The sequence below is a fragment of the Haemaphysalis longicornis genome, unplaced genomic scaffold (genome assembly GCF_048455015.1).
Source record: "Haemaphysalis longicornis isolate Haplotype H1 unplaced genomic scaffold, Haemaphysalis longicornis Haplotype H1 scaffold_4, whole genome shotgun sequence".
Classification (NCBI taxonomy): domain Eukaryota; kingdom Metazoa; phylum Arthropoda; class Arachnida; order Ixodida; family Ixodidae; genus Haemaphysalis; species Haemaphysalis longicornis.
Genome location: NW_027526361.1, coordinates 110,117,977 through 110,141,231, shown reverse-complemented (window position 1 = coordinate 110,141,231; position 23,255 = coordinate 110,117,977). Strand labels below are relative to the sequence as shown.

General features: G+C 46.1%; 1 protein-coding gene across 5 annotated transcripts in view; it reads left to right on the top strand.

Annotated features, from left to right (window-relative positions):
- The window catches only part of LOC144179260 (atrial natriuretic peptide receptor 1-like), a 185,775-nt gene that overhangs the window by 122,643 nt on the left and 39,877 nt on the right, over positions 1-23,255 (top strand). For all 5 annotated transcript variants that reach the window (XR_013324191.1, XM_077707547.1, XM_077707545.1 and 2 more), the window contains one exon: positions 13,789-13,869. Coding sequence is in view for 4 of the 5 variants with exons in the window: in XM_077707547.1 (XP_077563673.1) it covers positions 13,789-13,869 (81 nt within the window). In the remaining variant the exon portion in view is untranslated. The remainder of the gene's footprint in view (positions 1-13,788; positions 13,870-23,255) is intronic.

Genomic DNA, 23,255 nt, shown 5'->3' with positions numbered 1-23,255 from the left:
GACCAAGCGTTTTGTTTAAAAAGACTGCCTTTCTTGATGGCTTTTTTTGAACTTGCAGTAATAACCTGCAGGGAACACACTGGTAACTCTAATTTAGTATTCCGCCTATTTCGACACCGCTGACGTCACGTAGCGCAAAATTTGAACGTTTCTCAATTGTTTATATTTTTCTCACTTAAAAATGTTTCCGTGGCAGACATTTAGGGGTTTATGTCCACTGGAATTTATGTCCACTGGTACGGGAAGCTCAATCCAAATACTCAACAAGAAGTGGCTAAATGTGTTTCTGAGGGAGTGCAGTTCTGGGACCGTAAAGTATTCCTATCACACTTCCCGCTATTTAGTTAAGCGTCACAGGAAGCCGATGCTATTGCTTCTACGGCATAATCCGCAGTCCAGACCTGAAAGAAATGTAACACGCAATGACATCTGTAATTCCTCGAGAATGTGTGAAATTGTCCCTCCGAATGTTTGCCGCCCCCCTGAAACGTGCTAAAACCGGGTTCGTGTTCACGCGTTGCGTAAATGCGCGATTCAAAAGCACTGAGACTTTCTCCAAAGGCTGATACCACTTTTTTAAAACAAACTTGTACTTTGTTTCTATGGCCACATTAGGAATCCCACACGCGATGCTTCAGCGGACATTCGGGGATAGTTTGAGGCGTACCCAGTGGCCAAAATGTCTCCCCAGTGGTGCGCCGTCTCCTCAGTTATTCCTTGACAGGAAAGTGCTTGCTCTCACTCGGCGACTGGATTCCTTTTGCAAGCAGCCGCTGGACCACATCACGTCGTCTCGATGCATGAGCAACGAGATATCTTCGCAGCACTTCAAGCACTACTGTCACCCTCTATTGCAGTATTGCACCCGGCTCTACTTTCTTTCATTTCGCACCCAGACACTATCAACTAACGACTGTGGTTCTGTTTGCCCTGCGCACGCGATATCAGATTGAGGCCTTGAAGTGAATTCGAGGTAGGGTAATATTGCAAAGCTATGAAAGTAACAAGCCTACACGGAAATAAAGACTAAATTCGCAATAATGCTAATAATAAGTGTTTCTTCGCGGCTCCATCGTCTGTTTTATATATGCACAGAATGAATTTGCAACGGGCACCGATTTTACAGTTATCTTTATGTGTGTTTGCTATCTGTTCATTCAGAAAGTTCGTACTTCTCTCACCATTCGCGCATGCTTTATGGGAGTTGGTGTGGTTTCAGTATAGCGCGTTGTATCGGCATCTACAGAAAAATGACAGGCCTGCTGCATATCCAACAAACGTAACACACTCTGCTTTTATTATTGGCACAGTTGCTATGGTACGTCCAATGACATCGACATTGGGGATTGAAGATAAGGCGTGCGGATGAAATTGGATAGCGAATATAGCACGGAGTGCGAGAGGTGTGAAATCGTTTTTACCAGGGCAATGTTGGTTTCAGTCGCTACAGATCTGCCTCCCGAGTTATTAACACGAAAGTACAGAAAGCCTCATCAAGGAAAACAGGCTCCATTGGCATGGGAAGCCGTAAAGCGGTTCCTTGGGAAGCCTTCCACAGCGCTAAGCGTTTCATACCGCGAGCTTAACGAGACCCTGAAAGAATTTTTTCACCGTTTTTGAAATCTTGTATGCTTGCAGGCTGTAGTGAACTAACGTATACAGCACTTATATTTGGGGGTCGCCAAGTACCGCAACCGAAAATGACTGCTGTGTGCAAAATCCGGTAACACCAGTGTTGTACCCGTTCCTCTAAAACAAAAATGTGTTCCTCGTTCCTTCCCACTTTCGAAACGAGTTCCCGTTACAAGTTTCTATATTGATAAAAAAATGCGTTCCAGTTACACTTCAAACATTGTAACGTGTCGTTACATTAACGCTACATTTGATTTTTAAAATTAAAATCTGGTGTCGGATAATCCTAAGGCGAAATGAAGTGAGCAATTTAACACGCACATCGAACTACGTATATTATACGAATATAAACACCGCCGGCAGCAGATTATCTGGAGATTAAAAAAAAATTCAACTAAACGCTCCGGGAAGAATCTTTTCGGGGAGCGCCGGGCATATTGCAGACATGTTTAACTGCAAGTGTGGCGCTCATCTATTTTAAGTCCAACACATATGGCGCTTTCCACTGGGTTTTCAAATGGTGCAGTCAGGATACTTTGCTTCAGATGTGGAAAAAGAAAGTTACTCACATGCACAAGAAACCGCATGGAAAGGAACAATACCTAGGCGTTTAATGAATGCTGCTTCAATATTACACTATGTGTGAGAAACGAATGTCGAGAATACATATTCGGAACGTAGTGCAGCCCTTTGTTTAATCGCAGCAGGAGTTGCATCTCGAGTGGGTGTCGGACAAACGAACCCGTTTTTTTTTTGTCAACACTTCGTTGGCAATGTTGAAGAGGCGTACCACCAAAGCTTTTGACGGTACTACCGTGTTGTGCGTGAGGATAGGTTGGTTACGTCCCTCAGGCTCCATACACTTCCTCCGCAAGCGCTCATAGGCATGTGCTAGAATACAGCCGGCGCTCTCCAATGACAGTGGTTGCTTTGTTTATATTTTGTTTGACGACCGTTGAAACACTCTGTGGTGCCGTGCGCATAACTTTGACCTTTGTGGATTACTCCTTAAATTCTGGCACGTGCTGGCATCGGAGTCAGAGCCTCAACAACAGAGCTTCAGACTGTTACTCTCCCGGATTAAAAGTACATGGTCACCTTTGTGCCGCAGCCTTCTCTGCTGTAACTTTATGCTACAGTTTTTAAGTCTGGCCTCCGGCTTTTCGTTGTCGGAACGCAGGAAATCTGCGGTTGGCAGCAGCCACCAGCATAGGGTTACCGACTCTACAATGCAGTAAGCCGGGACGGGGCAGGAGAAGGGAGGTACATTACGCTAACATAGAGAGGAAACAACATCAGTTTTCTTTATGGCAGTATCTTCCAAACAAATTCAGTTCCTTTATTGTTGCGGCCTCTTGAACTGGTACTTCATCTGGCTACATGCTGCTCGCCGCAATTGATCTAGCTGGAGAATGTACTCGCAAATGTTGTCGCACTTCACGCAAAAATTCAGCTTTACCTGAAGCTCTGCCTGGACACGTTCTTGCTAATTTTGTGTTCCAGAGCGTGACGTGCCTTGTTGAGCGTGCTTTGGATCGCCAAAAAATTCCTAACCGGGTGGTCCGGAACAAATCCGGGACATATTGCTCACCCGACAGGACCGGCGCGGGACTCAGGTCGTTGTATGAACAGTCGGGACAGTCCCGCAAGATCGGAGATGGTTGGTAACCCTACCTGAATATATTACGCGGCTCGCCATCGGTGCCCAACTGAAGCACTGGTCGGAACCGGTCTGTAACTATACACCACAGTCGTCGCACTGCTATCATGCGAAGGAAAGGTGGCGAATTAAATCCCAGCAAAATTCCAAAACCACTGGTCAAGGCAAACCTGGCAGGGAGCACACCACGAAACCGAACGTCCGCTCGGTGCGTGAGAAAGTTTACGGATGGGCGTTTGAGCGCCATGGTCGTGCCATAGGGCGGTAGAACGTCCGAAGTCAGTTTCGTCTTGCAGCTCTCACGGATGGTTGCTGTTTCGCATGATATCAGAAAGCTTTCACATCGCTTTGGGCGGCAGCGGCAGTATTTCAAGAATCTCAGGCTGAAAACTGGACGCCTTGTTCTTACACGCGGTGAGCGCACGCAGGCGACCCTGACGTCCGTTGGCAGACAGCAGAGAAGTCTCGTACGGCCCCTTCGGCTGGCACGGCTGCCTGTACTGTAGATAACACGTGTGCGGTGAACACGGTACACTCACGTCTTTTCCTGCTCGGCTTTCGTGTTCCTCTTTTATGCACAAAAGGAGAGGTCGTGGCAGAAGACGAATCAAAGGGGCGCCGAAGCACCTGTCTCATGCGCATCTGCACCCGACGTAGTGTAAAGGCCGGCGCACCCGGTGTACCCTGCCCGACATTATGCGGCCCGCTGCGTGGTTATTCCTCTGTCGTAGACCTTCGAGGAACCATGTTCTGCGGAAGGGCAGGCGATTGGGCATTTTATAGGAAGATAAACACAGTAGTTTCCTGTATCTTTATATAGTACCATCACCGCCCTAAAGCCTTGGCATCACAAACAGCCAAATCCTAGCGATGGAACGTTTCCAGAAAGAACACTGTTCCCTCTACCGTTCCTTCGTAAACTTAACGAGTTACCATTACAGTTCCACCCACTCTTAATGGAACGGTGGCGTTCTTCCCTTTCTCCCTAAAGGAACTAGTTCCACGAACGCCGTTCCTTGGAACGCCGTCCCGTACAATACTGGATAACCCCAGAAACTTGCTCAAAAAACACTTTTCTCTCTTTCCCGGTCTCGGCTTCCTTCGACTCCTGTTATTACATCATTACACCGGTGTAGCGTCCGGCTTTCCTCCATTTGCAGCAATGAACGCATTTAATAGCCATTTTTTAAAGGAAAGCCACAACAGCGAAGCCGGAACGGAAGGCCTATCGGCTGCGACGACCAAATCACGCAGTGCCGCTCCGTGCTGGCGATAACTGTACGTTTCGGAGTGCTTTCAGACATGAAGGAAAGAGTGAAAGCGTTTATCAGAACTGTCGCAAAGTCCCAGTGAGCCATTGGAATGAGGGAGCGCAAAAACGCAATCAAACGAGCAAACACAAAGGCAGTAGAAAAATCACCGCCATCAACTCTATCTCTCTCATTACACCATGGCCGAAACGAGTAGAGGCGCAATGCGTTGGAAACAGAAGGAAGCCACTGCAAAGCATTAATGCGGATCGCGAAGCGAGGCACCTCAAGCGAAAAGATTACGAGGCCCTCCGGCAGTGGCGTAACCAGAACTTTTTTTTTCGGGATGTGTTATACCCCGCCGCTGAACAAATTTTAAACGGATAGTCTGTGCCCAAACAATATATTCTTCGCGTTTTCTTGTTGATTGATTGATTATGGGGTTTAACTCGCTGACGCTGCACAGGCGATGAGGCGCACCGTAGTAGAGGTCTACGGATTAATTTTGACCCCCTGGGGACCTTTAACGTGCGCCGAAATCTCGAACACGTGGGCGTTTTTGCTTTTCGCCTCCATCACAAAAACGGGTGGCGCGGCCGGGAATCGAACCCGCGTCCTCGAGCTGCCAGCTAAGCCTATAGCTCTATAAACAGGTTTTGAAACGCGGCGAGTCGCGTTGTCTTGTCTTGTTCTCATTTTTACGTTTATATTTATGGATGAAATGTGTAAAAAGCATGGACGAAAAAAATGTGCCGAAAGACGGTAAGCAGAGGCGACGTGCTCTGCCTCGGAAATCCCCCCCTTCCCCGCCTGGCTAAGCCCTTGTCCTCGCACAACGCAGCACAAGAGCTTAGGTGTCTTAGTGGATTTTTTTTTACTTTGGCATTCGCATTTACCTTTGCCAATTCTTCTAATGTGTGTGAGCTTGCCCGTTGATTGTTGACTCATGTTCCGTACGTTGACTCAGAAATGTCCTTTCTAGTTTGAACCTTTACCTGACTGAAAGAATAGAAAGCTTTGCTTTTACCACCCCAGGTATGGTTGTCGATCGCTCGCAACTTGTGTGTTGTAAGGCCATGATCGCAAAAAGCGCGGTGCTTAGGGTGCCTGGATGTTCCTCCTCGGCCGCCCCTCCGTGACAGGTGGAGACATCCTTTGCAGGGTCCCTCGCCGCCTCGACCGGTTTTCGGAGCCACCGACCGCCATTACGAATCTCGCTCCTGCGGCGGAACCGCCGAATTGTGCAGTTGCCGACATGCTGTAGCTGTCTGACCGCGATTAGCGGCTCAAAATGCCTGGTTGCTGCGTGCCTCTGTGCACAAACCACTGCAGGAATGATTGGCGAATGTTTAAGTTTCCAACAGAGCCGAAAAGGAGACTGCAGTGGACCGTAAACGTGAAAGAGTAATGGATGGGAATGCAAGCAAGACGTGCGCAGGAGTGAACTTGCCCTGAACTTTCTAGACTTCTAGGTTGATATTGTAAATAGAAAACTGTAAATTTGTGTGTTGTACAGTTTTGCATATATATATATGTAGCTTTTAAGTATTTCACGGTCTCTTTGATTATTTTTTAATCATTGTGTTCGTGTCTTATTTGTTGCATTGACTGCATTCCGCAATTCATGCTACAAACCATGGTTCTGCTGTCAGGCTGCGACACAGAGCCCACGTGCTGGTACTAAACGTGTTCACAAGCTCGTTTTGCTTCGTCGGAATGGTTGTTTTGGTTTTGTATCGCATGCTGCACTGCCCACAACTGGGCACTGTATACTTGCCGCTTTATTGTTTAAAAAGCCCCATGTTTCTGTGGTGGTATCTTGTGCAATATTTTTAATTAATCAAGTGAAGGTGCTGAACCAGACACGTACTTTTGGGATTTCATTGCATCATTTTGAATATTATAACGAGATGTGGCTGTCTGTAGCAAACTGGGAGACTTCCTGACGTAATCAGTTCCCCTTGAATTATATTTCATGACTTCTCGCTTTGTTTGGTTGTGTTTGTTTGTAACTTTTTATCGAATGATCCCCAATTCTTTTACTCTTAATTATGAGTCGATTGTGAATCGATTTTCCTTTTTTCTGATAGTTTTCTTTCAAGTTCCCCTCCTCCATTTTTGGAGGTAGGCCCACCCCCTCACCCAAAATTAACTTCTGCATGCTGCGCCACTATTTACTGTACCTATTAAATGGCTTCGCCGATTAGGCATTTTTGTTCAGTTACAAAGCGTTATACATTTGGGGCTTCTTGGCAGATTTTTTCTTTATGTGTTAACCGCGGTGCTTTAGATAAGCCTCTGCTATTTCGTTCATTCACTTTTAGCTTTTGTTTTCCTCTTGGAGAAACAACTACATACACTACTACAACTGAGTGTCCTCGCTTCGCCATTTGCGCATTATCTTGCATATACAAGGTATGCTTTTTGCGGCTATAATTTTCGGCAAAGAAGGCTCATGATTAATATCAGTTAACTGCTAAATCAGACAGACTTAGTGGAAGAACAGAGCAATTCATGTAACATACCTCTCCCGCGAAGTCTTTGCACAATACATTGCCGGTCGAACGCACTTATAAACGCGACTTTTTCGCACATGAGATTTCACACCAAAACTAACGATCAATAAGCGAGCCTCATTCATGCATTATTATGCGGGTTACATTTAAAAGTGTAGAGATTTTGCGCTGACTTAAGTTTACAAAACAAAAAAGTAGGAGACGCACGTATACGCGGTAGCGCACGGATGCGGCTCTGCGTGCCGTGTTTCTCCCGCTATTTCGTCTTGTCGACTTAGCTAGCGCAGTGTTTTCACTGTTAAGACGTACAAACAAGCCCACAAATAAGTTCTCTTTCACTCTGGAAGCGGTTTGTGGCCACGGAATGCGTGTGCATAGAAGAATCCGATAGCACATCCCCGTGCTTGCAGCGCGCTGCCCCAGCGGCGGGGTTTAACATGGAGGCTTCCGTAGCAGACGACGCATTTGTCTCCACCCGTCACGGAGGGGCGGCGAGGAGGAACATCCAGGCACCCTAGGGGTGCTTAGCGCGGAATGACTACGACATCGCTGATTTTTTTACTGTGAAGCGAGGTATTAAAATAAGCTCTACATCATACAGAAAGAGAGACAGGCAAGCCTAAGACGCCAGCACACGAGTATGTATATTCAGTCTAAACGGCGCCGTATTAGATACAAGAGCAATTCAATGGGGGAGAGAGGGTGGTGTTAGAACGGTGTTCTCTTAGTTTCTCTGCCACTAACTCCGTCATGAAGCAATCATAGCGGTATACCTAAAAGCTGTTCCCATACCGGCTGTAACGCAAGCCCACACCACAATATAGAAAGGCTATAAGCATCTCGTCTACCCATAAGTAGCGGGCGTCGGTCGTTGATCCTAAAATGGTTTCTTCACGTCGGGTGTCTGGCAGAGACTGCGAAATAAGACTTCGGTGGCCTGTCGCTCGGATGCGTGCCTATCGCATCCGAGGCGGGTATAGCTTGAAGGGCTGCTTGTTAGTAGCACACAGCATTAAGCGAAAACCGCCGACATACCCGCACAGCATTGCGGAGAGCTTTTTGTTTTGTGTGAAGACTGAACCCGCCACTTCCGTTGCGAAACCTGTTCCTAAAGCTAGGCTTAGCTGACATCAAGGATGGCAAGCACTGCGGCTAAAGTAGATATCGCAGCTATAACGACGTTGGAAATGACTTCTTTACCTGTATTCGGCGTACGTTGGGTTTGCACTGGAAAGCACAGCAAACAGAACCTCATTCGTTTAGGCGTTCGGTTATTTCTGAAACCCCAGATAGCAGAACGCGCAGTTAAACCGTGCGTCTTAACCTCCTAAAAATATACTCTCGTTAAGAAGGTAAGCTCAGTGGTGGCAGGAAGGGGTAAGGGGGGGGGGTGGAGGGGGAGGTTGACGGGCTGGGAGGCGTGTTACTCACGATGCATTGCTCTTACTTTCGTGCTGGTGTGCCTGTGTGCACTGGCAATAGGTGCGCGTCTGGTTTCGCGGGTATAATCATTATTACGCAGTGAATATTGGCCGGTAAGCAGAAACACTGCCACAAAAGTTCAAAATATAGGGCCATACCGGTCATCTGGTGCTTTTCGGTGAAGATTAGCCTTCCAACTGGCTATATTTAGCACCGTTCGTGCAGCCTCAATCGCAGTGAGTGTAACAGGGCGGCATGTGTTTTTAACGTGAACGCTCAGGCAGTGCATGGGGAAGACCACGTCTCCCATGAGCTGTTATCAAACGTTAGGGCTCACCCGCCACCAGAGTTAGCTTGAGAATTTGAGCTGCCAATTTTATCAGCAGCATTTTACCTGCGCAAGGCTGCGAATGCAGCTGAAGCTAGCGTGCGTGCGGCCTATCCTTTGTCGACAAATGTGCCATCGTAATTGTGGGAACTACATGCACTCCGCGATAATTGAATAGGTGACACAGAGCAGCAACGACCAATAAGCGCTCGCGTCTGACATAGAACTCCTATGCGTATGTGGTCCACCGCGCTCCCCGGGAGGAAGATCCTGCAGGGGTACCGCGGTTTGAGTTTCATGCTGCGGACTTCGTTGTCCCTCGAAACAGGGACCCTCACCCTGGCACCAAAAACAACCGTGGTTCATAGTTCAGGGAGTGCTGCTGTCTCTGTTACCTTCCCTCCAGCCATGGTGGCTCAGTGGCTAAGGCATTCTGCTGCTGAGCACGAAGACGCGGGTTCTATTACTGGTCGCGGCGTCCGCTTTTCTGATGGAGGCGAAAAGCAAAAATGCCCGTGCGTGCGAGATTTTGCGCACGTTAAAGATACCCAGGTGGTCAAAATTAACCCGGAGTCCTCCACTACGGCGCGCCTCATCGTCTGCGTTGCGTACGCCCATTAAACCATACAATCAATCAATATTTTACCGGCCGTCTTCCCTACCTTGCCACGTTTTTAAATAATGCCATCTATGCTGCCTTCACTGCTGCTTTACTTTCTCAGCAGTAAATGTTCAACTCGTGAACTGCGTGCCCCAGATCATGTCGGCGAACCTTGCATGTCGGCGGGTCTTTTTTTGTGCGAGAGATTGTTCTACGGCATAAGAAAATATTCTCATGTGTACAACACTGCACCCGTAGCACGCAAACATTCAAGAATAGACCGGTGCTGGGGCCCCCATATCCAGCGCTTTAGATGTGGGGGTCTGCCAGGATGGAGCCCTGTGCCTCGGAGGTGTTGCGTAGGGCTGCAGACTGGGATCCAGTTGTCGGAACGGCCTATGCAGCATGTGGCACTAGGCGGGAAAGGACAAGACAGACAGACTAATGGTGTCGTGTGTCACATCTCAAAAGCTACAGCAAGTCATGCGTTATCAGCACATATCACCCTTGACGTCCAGCTTACGACTCCCGAAAAGCGTGCGGATGACTAGACACATTTGAAAGCGCAATTTCGGTTTTTGTTGTATCTTCAGCACTACAAGAAACACTACTGTAGGTTTGTCGCGTGCATGCCGGAGAAGTATTTTATTCTAGATATTATACAGCGCCTTCATGATCGGGACTTAAGGTTAAGTAGTGCACGCACTGAGGAAGCGCATTCCTTTATGCTACTAAGTTTTGTGACTGTAACTGACGCGATCGAAATGAAATCACTGCATGATGTCGCGTTCTAGCTATCATCCCTAGACCATCACTATATTATCTCCACACATTACAATTCTTATGCATGGCTGAATATACTTAAGTCACGTGTTTTCAACGATTACAACAGCAACCCTGAATGAGAGAAATTTGGCATTCCTTTTGCAAGTCAATGCCAGGTGCCCGAATGTCGTAAGGTATTTATTTTTATTTTTGTGCTCCACTTCCGAAACTACCAGGACCGAACGCGAAATTCACGAACGATCATATTCTGCGTGATTACATAGCCAAGTGAGATGCAATTCGAATAATCAAGACGTTAAATAAGTGTTTGCCAGGGCTAACCAAATATTTCAAGTACAGGCCTGCAGTCACATAACAATATTGGTGCTCTATCGCCGAAACATGAAGCTTTGCTCGTTTCTAGCGCACATCCTAATAACCTCCTCAAACACTCGCTTCATTATAGGGTGCCACACAGAGTCATTTTACACTGCGGGGCACAAAAATCCCTCGATATGAACTCTAGCTTTGGAAATTTAGTTCTCCCAAGACCAATTTATTCCCGAGCGCTTACCAGCGGAAGCCGGCTTTCACGATGCTACGATTTTTTTTTTTTTTTGCTACGGCGAAACCCAAAACCGCGGCCTAAAGGGAGTCCAACAGCAAAATCTTTTGTACTCTCGAGAAAATCAGGGCCGCTGCGGCTCTAATCCTTAGGTTCGTAAACTGCAGAGCTGGAAACCAGCCACAATGCCCATGAAAAAGCTAGTAAAGAAATTGAAATAACACCCACATTTTCTGCCCCTTTGTGCTTCTTTAAAATGTACAGTAAAAAGCGCGCGTTCTTATCAGCAACGTTTGGAGCTAGTCCTTGCTTGGACATCAGCCATGACTATAGAGGATCAAACTTCTAGGAGGACAAGATTAATTCGAGAAATTGGTTGTTGCTAACAGAAGCCAGACGGAGCTCTTATTTTTGTATTTTTTACCGTAGATTTTTATCAAAACTTTTCTTAGGTAAGGTACTAAGGTTTTTAAAAAGGCTTTTGTCCGAAGACCTCTGCAACGGCAGCCTATTCCTCCCAATGAACAGCTCATTACCCTTGCCTTATTACAAAAAACAGCGTATTTCTATACACGTTATTTTATTATTACGTAATCTCGGCTAAAGACGAATTTAGTTGTTAAAGCTGCGCTCTGTACTTGACAGAGCTTGACAGAGTAAGTAAACAAGAAAAACCTTGTTCCCCTTATACACAACCACCGCAGAGTGTTTTCCGACAGCCATATATTACTTTGGGGCAAAAAAAAATACAAGGTATTATTCTATAGGCGGGAAATTTAATTTACTTTAAAAAAATAACATGTAGCAATCACTGCTGAGAGCTGATCAACAAAATAAGCGAATGGCTGCCCCGCTTAGTTTTGCGTGGCAGTCACGTGGCACCAATCACATATCAATGCGCTCAGGAATTGTAGCTGTACGCCAACGTATTCCTTCCTGCACGTAAGGAGAACCGAGCGTGAATTAAAAACATCGAACGTTTGAAATAACGCACAACCAAAAGTAGAGTAATGTGCTCCATACGTTTTGCACGTCAGTTCCATTACACAATGTCGGTTGCTTTGTTTTAAGAAACTTTTTCTGCAGCACTTAAATTTACCAGACAGCAAAAAATAGCGCAACAAACTTCAGCTTATATAAAGGCCCTTTCCGTGTCACTCCGGTTAAAGCATACTTTTCAAGAGGGTTCACTGTAAACATAAAAGCTGGGGAAGATTACTCCATCTATTAAGAATACGTTTTTTAAATGAAGTGTTACCGTCGTGCTAGCAGGAAGTAAATAGGCCCCACAAATTATTTAAAATACACTAATCGCATTCCGTGCTCATGAACAGGACCTGTATAATTTGTCTTTACAGGAAGGTGGTGGTTTGAGCTTGAGTCGGTTCGAGAAATATGCCTCCGTATTATAAATTAAAGGAAGCTACAAAAGACAGCATGAAAGCTGCCTCAGTACTGCACAAACCATGTCGCGGCACTGCTCAGCAGGACCTGAAAATGCTTTAACGAACGCGCACAATGCCAAAGAATTGCGCCGGATGCCTCGTATTTTTGTTTTGTTTTTATGTGTCGTCGTTAAATCTCGTTCATTTAAAATACGGAGGCACGCTAGTTGCTATAAAGGTACATTTGAAGAACGGTGCTTAATGTCACGGAAACGGGCTATTCACTAAAGACATACAGCGTGCAGTACAAAATATTAGGAATAAAATTGTAGTTGTAATATTTCCGATGACATTAAGAAATCAAGCGCACACATGCATGCGTACATACATGTACATAAATGCATACATGCATGCATGCATACATGCATACATACATACATACATACATACATACATACATACATACATACATACATACATACATACATACATACATACATACATACATACATACATACATACATACATACATACATACATACATACATACATACATACATACATACATACAGACATGCCACACTGGCAACTTTCGAAACAAACAGTACGTTCCTAGGCCTCATGGCTTTCATCGCTGGGAGATTCGTTAAACAGGTTCTGAGTTTGGCTTGAACGGTGTGCCGGCTGTAAAACATTTAGAAATTACCTGCCCGCATTTATAGCTGAGGTTACGTCAGACGTACAACAGCTTCCTCGTGCAAATCATGCATGCCGATGTGTTGCTAAATCCAGGGATCATGTTTGACACGCGAAAGGCTACACGGGATTTGCAGCGGAAGAACTCGGAAGCCTTGGTTTTGAGACATCAAAGACTCTGTCAAGGCATATTTTCTGCAATCACGTACATTGGCAATCTTTGTCCCAAAAACCAAAATCCCCTACGCCACTCCAAAGTAAAGCCGTCGTCTATTTTTTTTTTCTTTTTTTCATGCGACAACTTTGAGGGCATATGAAATAGAAAAAAACGGTGTTGGCTTCCGGGGCGTGCCATTGGCTGCGATGCTTCGTATAACTTCCTCTAGGAGCCGCAGCTCATTAAAAAAGATAAAACACGATGAAAAAGAACGCGCCTAACAGTGCCGTTGTTGCCACGCGGCATGTACCACTGCTGGCGGGGCAGCGTATGGAAAACACGCGGATATTAGGACGTCAGTGTACGCGCGACTTCCGCATTCTCTGCTCCGAGCTTTTCACTCGTGCCGCATCTTATTGTTTCTGACTTTACATCACCTTGTTCAACGTCTACGGCTTCCTGGAGTGGAGGCTGCTCCTGCAAGTGACTGAGCATTGTCAAGACGGACACGAATCTCGCAAACATCGCGCAGCACGGCTCCGCATTCGTACCCTCGCACATAACCAGGCTTCGGTGTCCGTTTAAGTTTTTGTAAGGCGAGATTATTCTCAGAAGTATCTCAAGCGCCAAGCAAGAAGTATGATGCAACAAAATAAGGCCCAAACTCAATGGCCCATTCTTGCTGAGTTTTCCTGCGGCATTATGTTTGCCTTTGTGACCCACCGATTGAGTTGTTCCGGTGGTACAAAGGTTGTGCAGTGTTGCAGTGTGAAAACGCTATTATGTAAGCTGAGTTGTTTTGTGCTTGCAGGGCACAGTGGTCTCGGTTAAACGGCTGCCCCATCAAAAGAGGATAGAGCTGACCAGAAGTGTGCTCATCGAGTTGAAGCAGGTAAGTAAATTTCAAGTAATGATGAGAAAGGTTTAAAGTCCTGTGATACGTTTGAGAAACGTGAAGCCCCTTGTATTTGACAACGTTTCGTACAGCCTCATATACACGAGCGGCCACAGGAATAAATCACCGCAATTGCGGAAAACTAAAGCATAAAGCTGCTTTTGCAGCTTAGCTGCGTGCATCCAGGAATACAGATTTTTTCGTGTCCCCTACGAGAATCCCCACCCGTTAACCATACTCACTTACGCAAGAAACAGTTGTGGTGAGTTGGCCTAAAAATATTGAAGGCTCTACCAAAAATAATAGGAATTACGCCCTACTCTGGCATTACCCCCCAAAACGGCGAGCACGCGGCACTCCTTTTGTATGTAGGGACGCTATGGGGAGGCCACGTATGTTTACTGCTCCCGGAGAGATGCGCGCCTATGAAAAGCGGTGAAGAATCGAAGGAAGGCAATGCGATCTACTGGATAATTCGTAAAAAACTTCCCGGGAATCGAACAGCAGGTGTAATACACTCCCGTGATAGTCGTCGGTGGCTGGAATGTGGATGTGTTTATATAGCCATACAAGAACTGTTTCATGCTGTTCACGTTGGAAGAGTTTGAGGCTCAGCATAAGTACCTACATCAACCAACTTGGTTGATGTACATGGGTCATGTATAAGTGTAACTTTCACAAAGCACATATCTTAAGGGGATTACAGGTAGTAGCATGGATGACGTGTGGGGTGTTAGGTGTGGACCCAGCGAGACTGTACCACATTGTCTGCAAATGCCAACAAAATCAAAATCTTCCATCCTTCCCCAGCCTCTCACGAGAGCAGGTTGGAACGTACTCTGACCAGCTCTCTCCCAATTTCTCCTCCTTTTTTTTCTTGAGTCCTATTTTTAAACTCCTATGTTCATGCAAAAAACCTTCAAACTGTTTAGCATACGCATTCCTCACTGTTCTAGGCCGTTAGAATTTCTTTCTATGTTCATTTAGCGAGACCGAATTTATTTACATGCGGTCATAAACTAGAAGCTCTGCTGCGTGAACATAGACTTCCCTTCCTTGAATGAAATTATCACTTTTAAATTCCAGAACCTCACTATAGGTTATTTGGTTCGCTTGCCTACATAGTTGGGAGATAATTAATTTCGTTCAGGTGCACTCCTATTCTGAATAATTGTTATTATTATTTTTGTGAACAATTGCTCCTAATAACTGTTGTTAATACAATATTCTCAATGGTCCTGGTTTTGCAGTAATCGCGACAAGTCGTGTCAACACTCCCGCATGCAAAAACAGACAACCAGAAACGTAGCTTCTCACGGCCATGGTTCAGGGCACGATTGTTTGGTTACCTTCAATATGAAGTCGCTGAATAACGCAGCGTTATTCAGGACCTTAGTTCACCCAAGCCGACCAGACTACGCAACACTGACGGATAAAAATGCAGTCTTACACTGGTGGCGCCACTCCTCGGAGATCGCCTTGGTGGCCCAGCCAACAGTGCAGCCGGCCATTCAAAGGCGGCGCCACTCTTCTCATTCACTCCACGGAATCGAGAGCAATATTCAGGAGAGTGGGGGAGTTTCTTTCCTTCATGTTCCGTCCTCGTCCGCGCCCTCTAATGGTATCTCCAGGCGAGCCGCAGTGTTGGCTACGCCACAATGACTCAACTACTGCGGGCTCTCGCAGCCAAGTTGTATTCTTGCCAGCCAGCCCTCCCGCTGTTCTTTATAAGAAATTCTTCGTGCACTAAGGTAAAGTTATTCGCAGTTACGGGACAGATGCGTTCGCTTTTTATTCCATCCTGTGGCTGACGCGTACATTAAGAATCAAACATCTTCTAGAGTCTAGCGCAGCGAATAAGTCGTTTTCACTGTTTGTTCCAAAACACCCTTAGGCGGGAGAAGAGACTGCAAATAGAAATAAAGGCAACGTTATTTATTAAAATAATTGTTTTTGAAGCTTACGAGCTTGCACTTAGAGCAGTACCCAGCATACATTACGGCTTGTTCTAGTTGCGGATCTGAGACCATCCGGATTCTACCTTCACGAAGCGGTGAGTTGGTACGGAGATAGTTAGACGGCAACGTTGGGCTCTACATACATGTGCCGGCTTTAACTTCCGGCATAAGTTTCAGGCACACAAAAAAATCGCATTCAGTTGTAATGCGACGTCTGCAAACCTAAGCGAAAGGTGTCAGTCATAAACATTGGGATTTTTGCAGTTGCTAGTTCGGATTGCAGTTATAACACCATGCCACCTCAATATTCGCTCCAAGTCATAATGAAAGTTTAGAGAATCCAGGGAGCATATGCGGCTTTCAAAAGCTTAGAAAACGCGCTGTATTGAAATGTTGCTTGTTAACCTGCGACATTGGACATCGTCTGAAATGCCTCGAAATCTGACCGGTGGGATTTTCAATGCTCACTACAAATTACCGCAGTAACCAGAAAGCGAACTTGCGACCTCGCTCCCAGGAATAGAGTCCATTAGCCCCTGAGCCATTGCTCCGCGTGGGAATAAAGTTTAGCACTGACCAGCGCAGCGTTTATGGTAGTTAAAGCAAAAACATGAAAGTGCGTGTCAAAAAAAAACAAAAACAAAGACCTTCTGTGGACTACTTTTTTACAAATGAACCTGGCGTAGCATGAAGTGCTGGCACCAGGGTAGACAATGAGGAAAGGATACAGAGCTCGCTACGAAATAAAACACATTTCCATCCTTTAGTGAGACCATTGTTGTGCTGTGCCGCGGGTTTCGAATCATAGCCATCGACCGTCCCCAATGAGCGTCGAGCACATTAGGATAGCGCCGAGCTTGCGTGAAACCGTCACTAGCAGATGATGCTCACCGAGCGACGCGACGGGGAATTAATGCGCTGCGAGGCCGCCAAGTGCGCACTTGACGGCTGTCCGCTGGCGAAACGACTGCCAGGCCAGCAGGCTGTCTGAAACAATCTCCGCTATTCTAACATCGCGGCTGCCTCCGCTTGAGCCGGTGCCCATTGGGCATCTTCTCTTTCAAGACGATGAAACTACCAGGCAGGAAAAAAACGTCGTTTTTGCCCTTTTAATGTCCAGACACCACGTCGAAACCGAACTGTAAGAAAAAACTTTGAAAGAATACTTTCGTAAGTCGAATGAGTCGTGGAAACAAGGATGATAGCACTGACGCCTGGATACAAGAAGCAAGAGTAAGGTATTAGGGGAAAACTCGTAACGAAGTCATCTTTGCACCGTAAAGGGAAAGGGGGGTTGCGCCAACAATATGACGCGGACCACGGACAACAACAGGTGGACCAAAAGGGTCATAGGCTACGGTAAACCGGGGTGAGAAAAGAGGGAAGACAAATCTGATGTTGGGCTGTGCTGACAGTTTACGTAAGATGAATGAAAAAGAAGTGTCATGTACAAGACAAGCGCACTGCGAATAATGCAAATGTACCCCTTGGTTTATGCATACTTATTTGCAGGGGAGATAAAGAGCTAAGAAAAGGAGAGATTGTCGAAGCTTACCGCATTTTCACCCAGGTTCACGCATGCGTCACTGTTGCCTCTATGGGCCTATCCCATGGAGAAGTGATGCTCATGGAAAACAGCATTATATAAAAAGGCACATGTGGGGGCACACCTTTATTTTCTTCCTGTCTTTCCACCCCCAATCCCCCCGTTATTTAAACGACGATATTTTGTGGGAATATATCAGTTCATAGATTGCGCTTGCCTTGCGAATGCCCCTTGTGTTTTCTTTCTCTTATGTGAACAGTCAGCGCAGTCCAACATGAACCATTATCAACCAGCCTCCGTCAGCGTTGCTGGAAGAAAGAAATATCCGTAACTAGCGATCATGCTGCGTCCCTGTCATTCCATCAAAATTTTGTCACTATATCCCTCTCGAACGGGGGTTGGTCACCTGCGGACCGCGGGGTGAATGCGGCCCGCCGTGCAGCATTATCGGCCCCCCGCACATCGTCAGAACCCCCACCCTGTCCCCTGTTACTTCCTACCTGAAGGCCGACACGCCAGTTTTACCTCAAATAGGCCTAGACGGAAGACAATAACAGATAAGTGAGATCTTCTGGTTGGTATTGTCTCCCATCTTCACACGTAGACAGATTATTGCCAGCTATTGACAAATACTATTGTCGATTCGCGGAATTTTCTCTCTTCAGAGAAGCATCGTCCCCTCGGATATCGCTTGGTGCGCGAAATATGCTAATAACTTTGTTTCCACTGTTTACACTTTTCTTATAGTTCTCTTGCCGATAGTGCAGTCGTCTACCCTCTTCGGAAGAGCCACGGGCGTTTCGTTGGAGGTGGCGTGGTTTTTATATAAGGACATAAGTAACTACATTACACTGGGCAAGGGAGACGACGGGACCCGTGCGTACGTACATCCGTTTATTACGGCGTTAAAAAAAAGCATCGTAACAAAACATTATCCTGCACTGAAGCACTCGCTGCACCGTACATACATTTACAGAGTACTGTTTTGGGAAGTCATACGTGATACCGTGCGACATTTATGCTTGTTTTTAAGAATTTTCTTTTGTATATTTTTGTGTACGTGCGAGATTTGTTCAGCCAGATATTTCGCTGGTATTAAGCAGTTGCGCGTATGCTCCTGTCCTATTGCCGTTCTTACCTCGTTCTTGTGTAGCCTATTTTTAAATCACCGCACTCGCCTAAGAACGCGGTTTGCTCAGCATAACATTATGCTTACAATTAGCAAGGTCTCAACCCCTAAAGAGGACCAGGAGGTTTAAAAAGGAAAATTCGAGATCGTGTAAGTCAACATTACTGATACAGTCGGGCAAAACACAAAAGATTTTCTGCATGTACGCCATCTCACTACTTGCTGGAACTTTTTTATTTCTCCCACACTGCCGGCTTTAAATGGTATTTTAAAAAGACGAGAGCAATAATTTCTGGACATGCTCGTAAAAAACGGGTGCCCGTAATTAGTTATCAAGATACTGATGTTTATTACATATTCCTAAATTTGGGGGCCGTTCTCTTCACCGTTACGCAACACGACGCCCAGTGGACTTCCACCGGCACGTAATACTGGTAGCCAACACTGGTAGCCAACACTTGGCAAGAGCCAACACTTGGCTCTTCGCGTTGAACTTGGTCGCTTCCAAGGAGGTTGTATACAACCTCCTTGGTCGCTTCGCGCTGCGGCTGGAATGTCGGTCGCAATTTAAACAAACGACAACACATACATTAGTTTTTCACGTGCCTCATCTAGCCAGCCTGAAAGATCAAATTTCAGTAGAAACATAATGTAGGTTCAATCGGTCACATAGCACAGTTATTCGGGAAGCCGTCGCGTTATTTCTGAAGGCAAAATCAGGGAAAAACGTTTTACCACTCCGATAATGGGCAAGTTCTATTCATATCTTCATGGTTCTGTTATTGAGTGTTGCTTAGCAAGCCTTCTAAACGACATTTTGTAGGATTTCGAACACATTTCACTGTTACAGGCACCTATAACATCTGAAGTGGAACAGGACTAACCAACAGCACAGTCCGAACAGACAATTTCCTCACTGCGAGGTATCCAAGAATTTCGGTATAAAACAATAGCCCGGCTATAGTCATGTCGCACTAATCTAACGAGACGTAGGATGTCAAATTCTCTGCAAGCCTTGATACTTTCGTTGGCAACTTCAATTACAACGAGAGCCTAAAATAACCAATACGACAGCGCTCTTCGTCAAAAATACCTTCAATGTCGCTAAAATTTGACATATGGCGTCACGTGAGAGGCATCAGTTTGAAACTTTGTATCTGCACGCTCATAAAAATTGAGAAATTTTGTGTTGGCTTAATGCAACCAAATATCGCAAGGTCCTGTAATACATATTGGAGTGTTGAAGTGTTCTTAGCTTTTCAAGGCATCCCATCAAGTAAATTATGCGCCACGTTATTTATTCAGCGAGGCGAATTCGTCCTCAGGAAAGTGCTTGCATGCTATGAAGCATAGCATACAGGTCCCGTGTTGTTACTTCGGACGTGCAGTGATTCCCGGCGGGTCGCCGCTTTTTCAACGTGGAAATTCAAGCTTATTGCCGGTTCCATGCAATAAATTGAAGGTTGAGGAAGCGAACTACAGACGACCACTCTTGTATGCGAATTTCATGCGCACAAAAGGCGCAAAGTAGACACGATGCGCGCCAACCACGCGCGTTCGCCCGTTACCGCACGACGCTGCCGCCACCTATAGGTCGCTCTAGCGGCGAATAGGGCAAATATACTCCTGACCAAGGACTCATAGAGGAAAGCGTTTTTTCAGCTGCGCTGAGATGTCAACGGCTTTTAAAGGCGATAATGTCTGGTCGCTTTTGGCTGTTCCTAATCTCGTGGCGAAGCTGGGAGCACTACCCGGCATCGAACGCGTACACAGCAGTTTGTCTTGCAAACCATTTTACCAAATGGTGAAGAATCTCGTGGAAAAAACAAAAGCTGTGTAATGACAAAAACTAAAAATCTAGTGACTTGTACGGTTTAGGACGAGTGCTATGAAACTTTGATATCTTGGATACTAAAACGTTCAATAATAACCACAGAAAAGGAGGATAAAGTATATAGTTGTTTATTTACTCATGTATGTAATTACCCAATATTTTTTTTTAGTAAGCCCGGGTGTACTCCGCCCGCGCCGCTTGCTGCCGTATTCCCTGTCAGGGACGTTTCCCGGGATGTAGACTTCGCGGATGTTGTGGGCTTTCGATGCTTTCCAGAACCAATTCTTGAAGGCTCCACTTCGTATTCGACGCACGCCGTTTCCGAATTGAGCCAATCTAGTTGGGCCCTTACCACAAGCTGACCGCTTCGTTTACCAAACTACGCGCGCCGTATACCAAGCGACGCCTCGAGAATTCGCGCTTGTCTGTTTAGAGTGTATGCCAGGGGTCCGGCCGTCGCGAAGCACGCTGCGGAAGACGAACGGCGTCCTAAGAAGTACTGGTTGTTTCCACGAGGGATTGGTCATGCGTGTCCAATCAACACATTTATTTTGAGTCAAATTGTATATATACCCATTTGTGCTCAGGTGAAAAGATATCTGAAGTTAGTTTTCTATTAAAAATATTGCCTACCCCCCAAAAATTCCCAAAGCCGGCTCGGGTGGTAGGTGCGTTGGACAAGTTGAGCGAAATTCACAACTTTTCCATCTTTGAAACGCAAACTATAGCAACTATTTCTGCAGGCATCTTTCTGCAGAGACTTTGCATACTGTCAAATGAGTTCGCATAGTAATTTCTACTTTTAATGTACTATTATGTTTACTAAAATATTAAAAACTGGACTCTTTTTCAAAAATTTCCAAAATTGTCAAGCCCTGTTTCTCTGTAACCAGGAAAGCTAGAGAGTTCAATTTGCTAGATATTATTTCTCCATCCTTTTTCATTCTTTGTGACAATTGTAGTTTATGCAGAAAAAAAATTCGCCCCAATCCACCCTGTGAACGTGGTTGGAAAGCGAAGCTGTAAACGACACACACAACGATTACCCATACGACGTCACTTCAATTCACACACGTGGCTCTACAAAGAGTGAAACCAGAGACAAGTGAATTGCACTTAAGAACACCCTTTATTACTTCAAAAGTTATTCATTGCTTAAGCTAAATTAATGCATTATTCATGAACGGTGGTTGGTTGAGTTGTATTGGTGAAGCACATGAGTAAAAACTCTCCTTATAAAATTAAAGGAAGCTCAAACCCAGGGTTAGACGCTCTCACTTATCCGTCTCTGCCGCCACCGACGGAGACGACCTGATCGGCGGCAGAAATGGAGGAGAAGTGAGTTGCCATGCGTCGGTGTGAGCTTCCTTTAATTTTTAAAACTCCTAGCGCATGCGCAAGGCGAGCACTCAGCCGCTACATGTGCCGTGGGCGGAGCGCAAAGCGGCGCGAAAGGTCGCGTGGCGCTATCACATGTCATTCAGCTAGAACGCATGAGGGTAAATACGCAATGGTGCTGGGTGAGTGCACCGTCTGTCTCCCCCATCACAGTGTGGGCTCGTAGCTCAATCGGTAAGACAACGGGCTGTAGCTTCGTTTCTCTATTCGTCCCAGGTTCGATTCCTGGTGGTGCCAGTAGGTTCTTTTATTTGTTGGCGGGAGTTTTTTGCTGCCATAACGGTCGTGACAGAATCCTTGGGGGGTAGAGGTAAAAAGCTTCGCTTTAAAATTGGTCCGTTATGCAAAATATGCTGCATCGCAGGTCAGTTGCGCGGTTTGGTCTAACTTGAAAACCGATACAAAAAAGGCCGTGTGAGATTTGTTTCAAACTTTCACAAATTAAAGCCAAATGTGTTCTCTGTCGCACGCATGAAAAACATGTTGCACTATATTTGTGGTTTTTTAGCTATAGAGCACTAAATCAGAACTTGTAGCACTATTGCGAGGATATGCTAGAGTGGTCTGTAGCAAACTTCTGACTACAACGTAAGGTGAGAAATGGCCGGTACAGCTAAAAATTCGTGAACATGCAACGCAGGTGACTATGCGTTCTAGACATTAACCGTGAATAAAGTACGCAGCCCCTGATAATAATGTAAAAGCTCTGGATCTCAAATGGATGCCTGGTGGCTTGGTCTACCGATGAACAGAATTCCAAACCTGGCTTTTTTAAGACCGCTGAGATTAAAATAATTACAGAAATAATAATATTTCGTTATACCCCACATACATGAGGACCTTTAAAATTGTTGAATTAAACAAGAAGGCAAATGATATTTTGGTTCGCACAACCGGCACTTGCTTTGTCAGATTGGAAACCCACACTCCCTCCAAACTCTGGTTGGGGCAACTGTTGTGCCGGAGCGCCCAGCCCAAATGCATTGCACGGGGCGACGAGCCGACAGCGGGGGTGATTCACGCCTCGTCCAAAACAGACCGAACCGCCCGCGGCGGACAGGCTGAAACCAGCGGAAACATGCAGTGCCGAAGAGTCGCCTGATCCTTGCGTCGCGGCGGCTCGGCCGAATCATGCATCGGGTGAACGACCAGCAACGGACATGTCGCTACTATCCTAGATGCCAGCTCGCGGAGACTGCGTGGGCGTCGCCCTCCCTTTCCCCATCGCGGCGGCTCGGCTGACTCCCCGCTTCACTACCATTCATCGGATTTTAAACTTCAGCCAGCGAGAGTCCGGATTGTAGCGATTAAAACTTCTCGGGGCCACAACGGAATTCCGGGGTATAAAAACCCGCCCGGATCACGTATCGTCGGCATTTTTCGGCGGCATTCTTCGGCGGCACTTTTCAGAGGCACTGAGTGGAGAAGTGCTGTCACCTTTGTGCGAGCCATGTAACGTTTGCTTACCCTTGTATACATACTGCATATAAATGTTACTTCAACTTTTCGTCGGCTCGA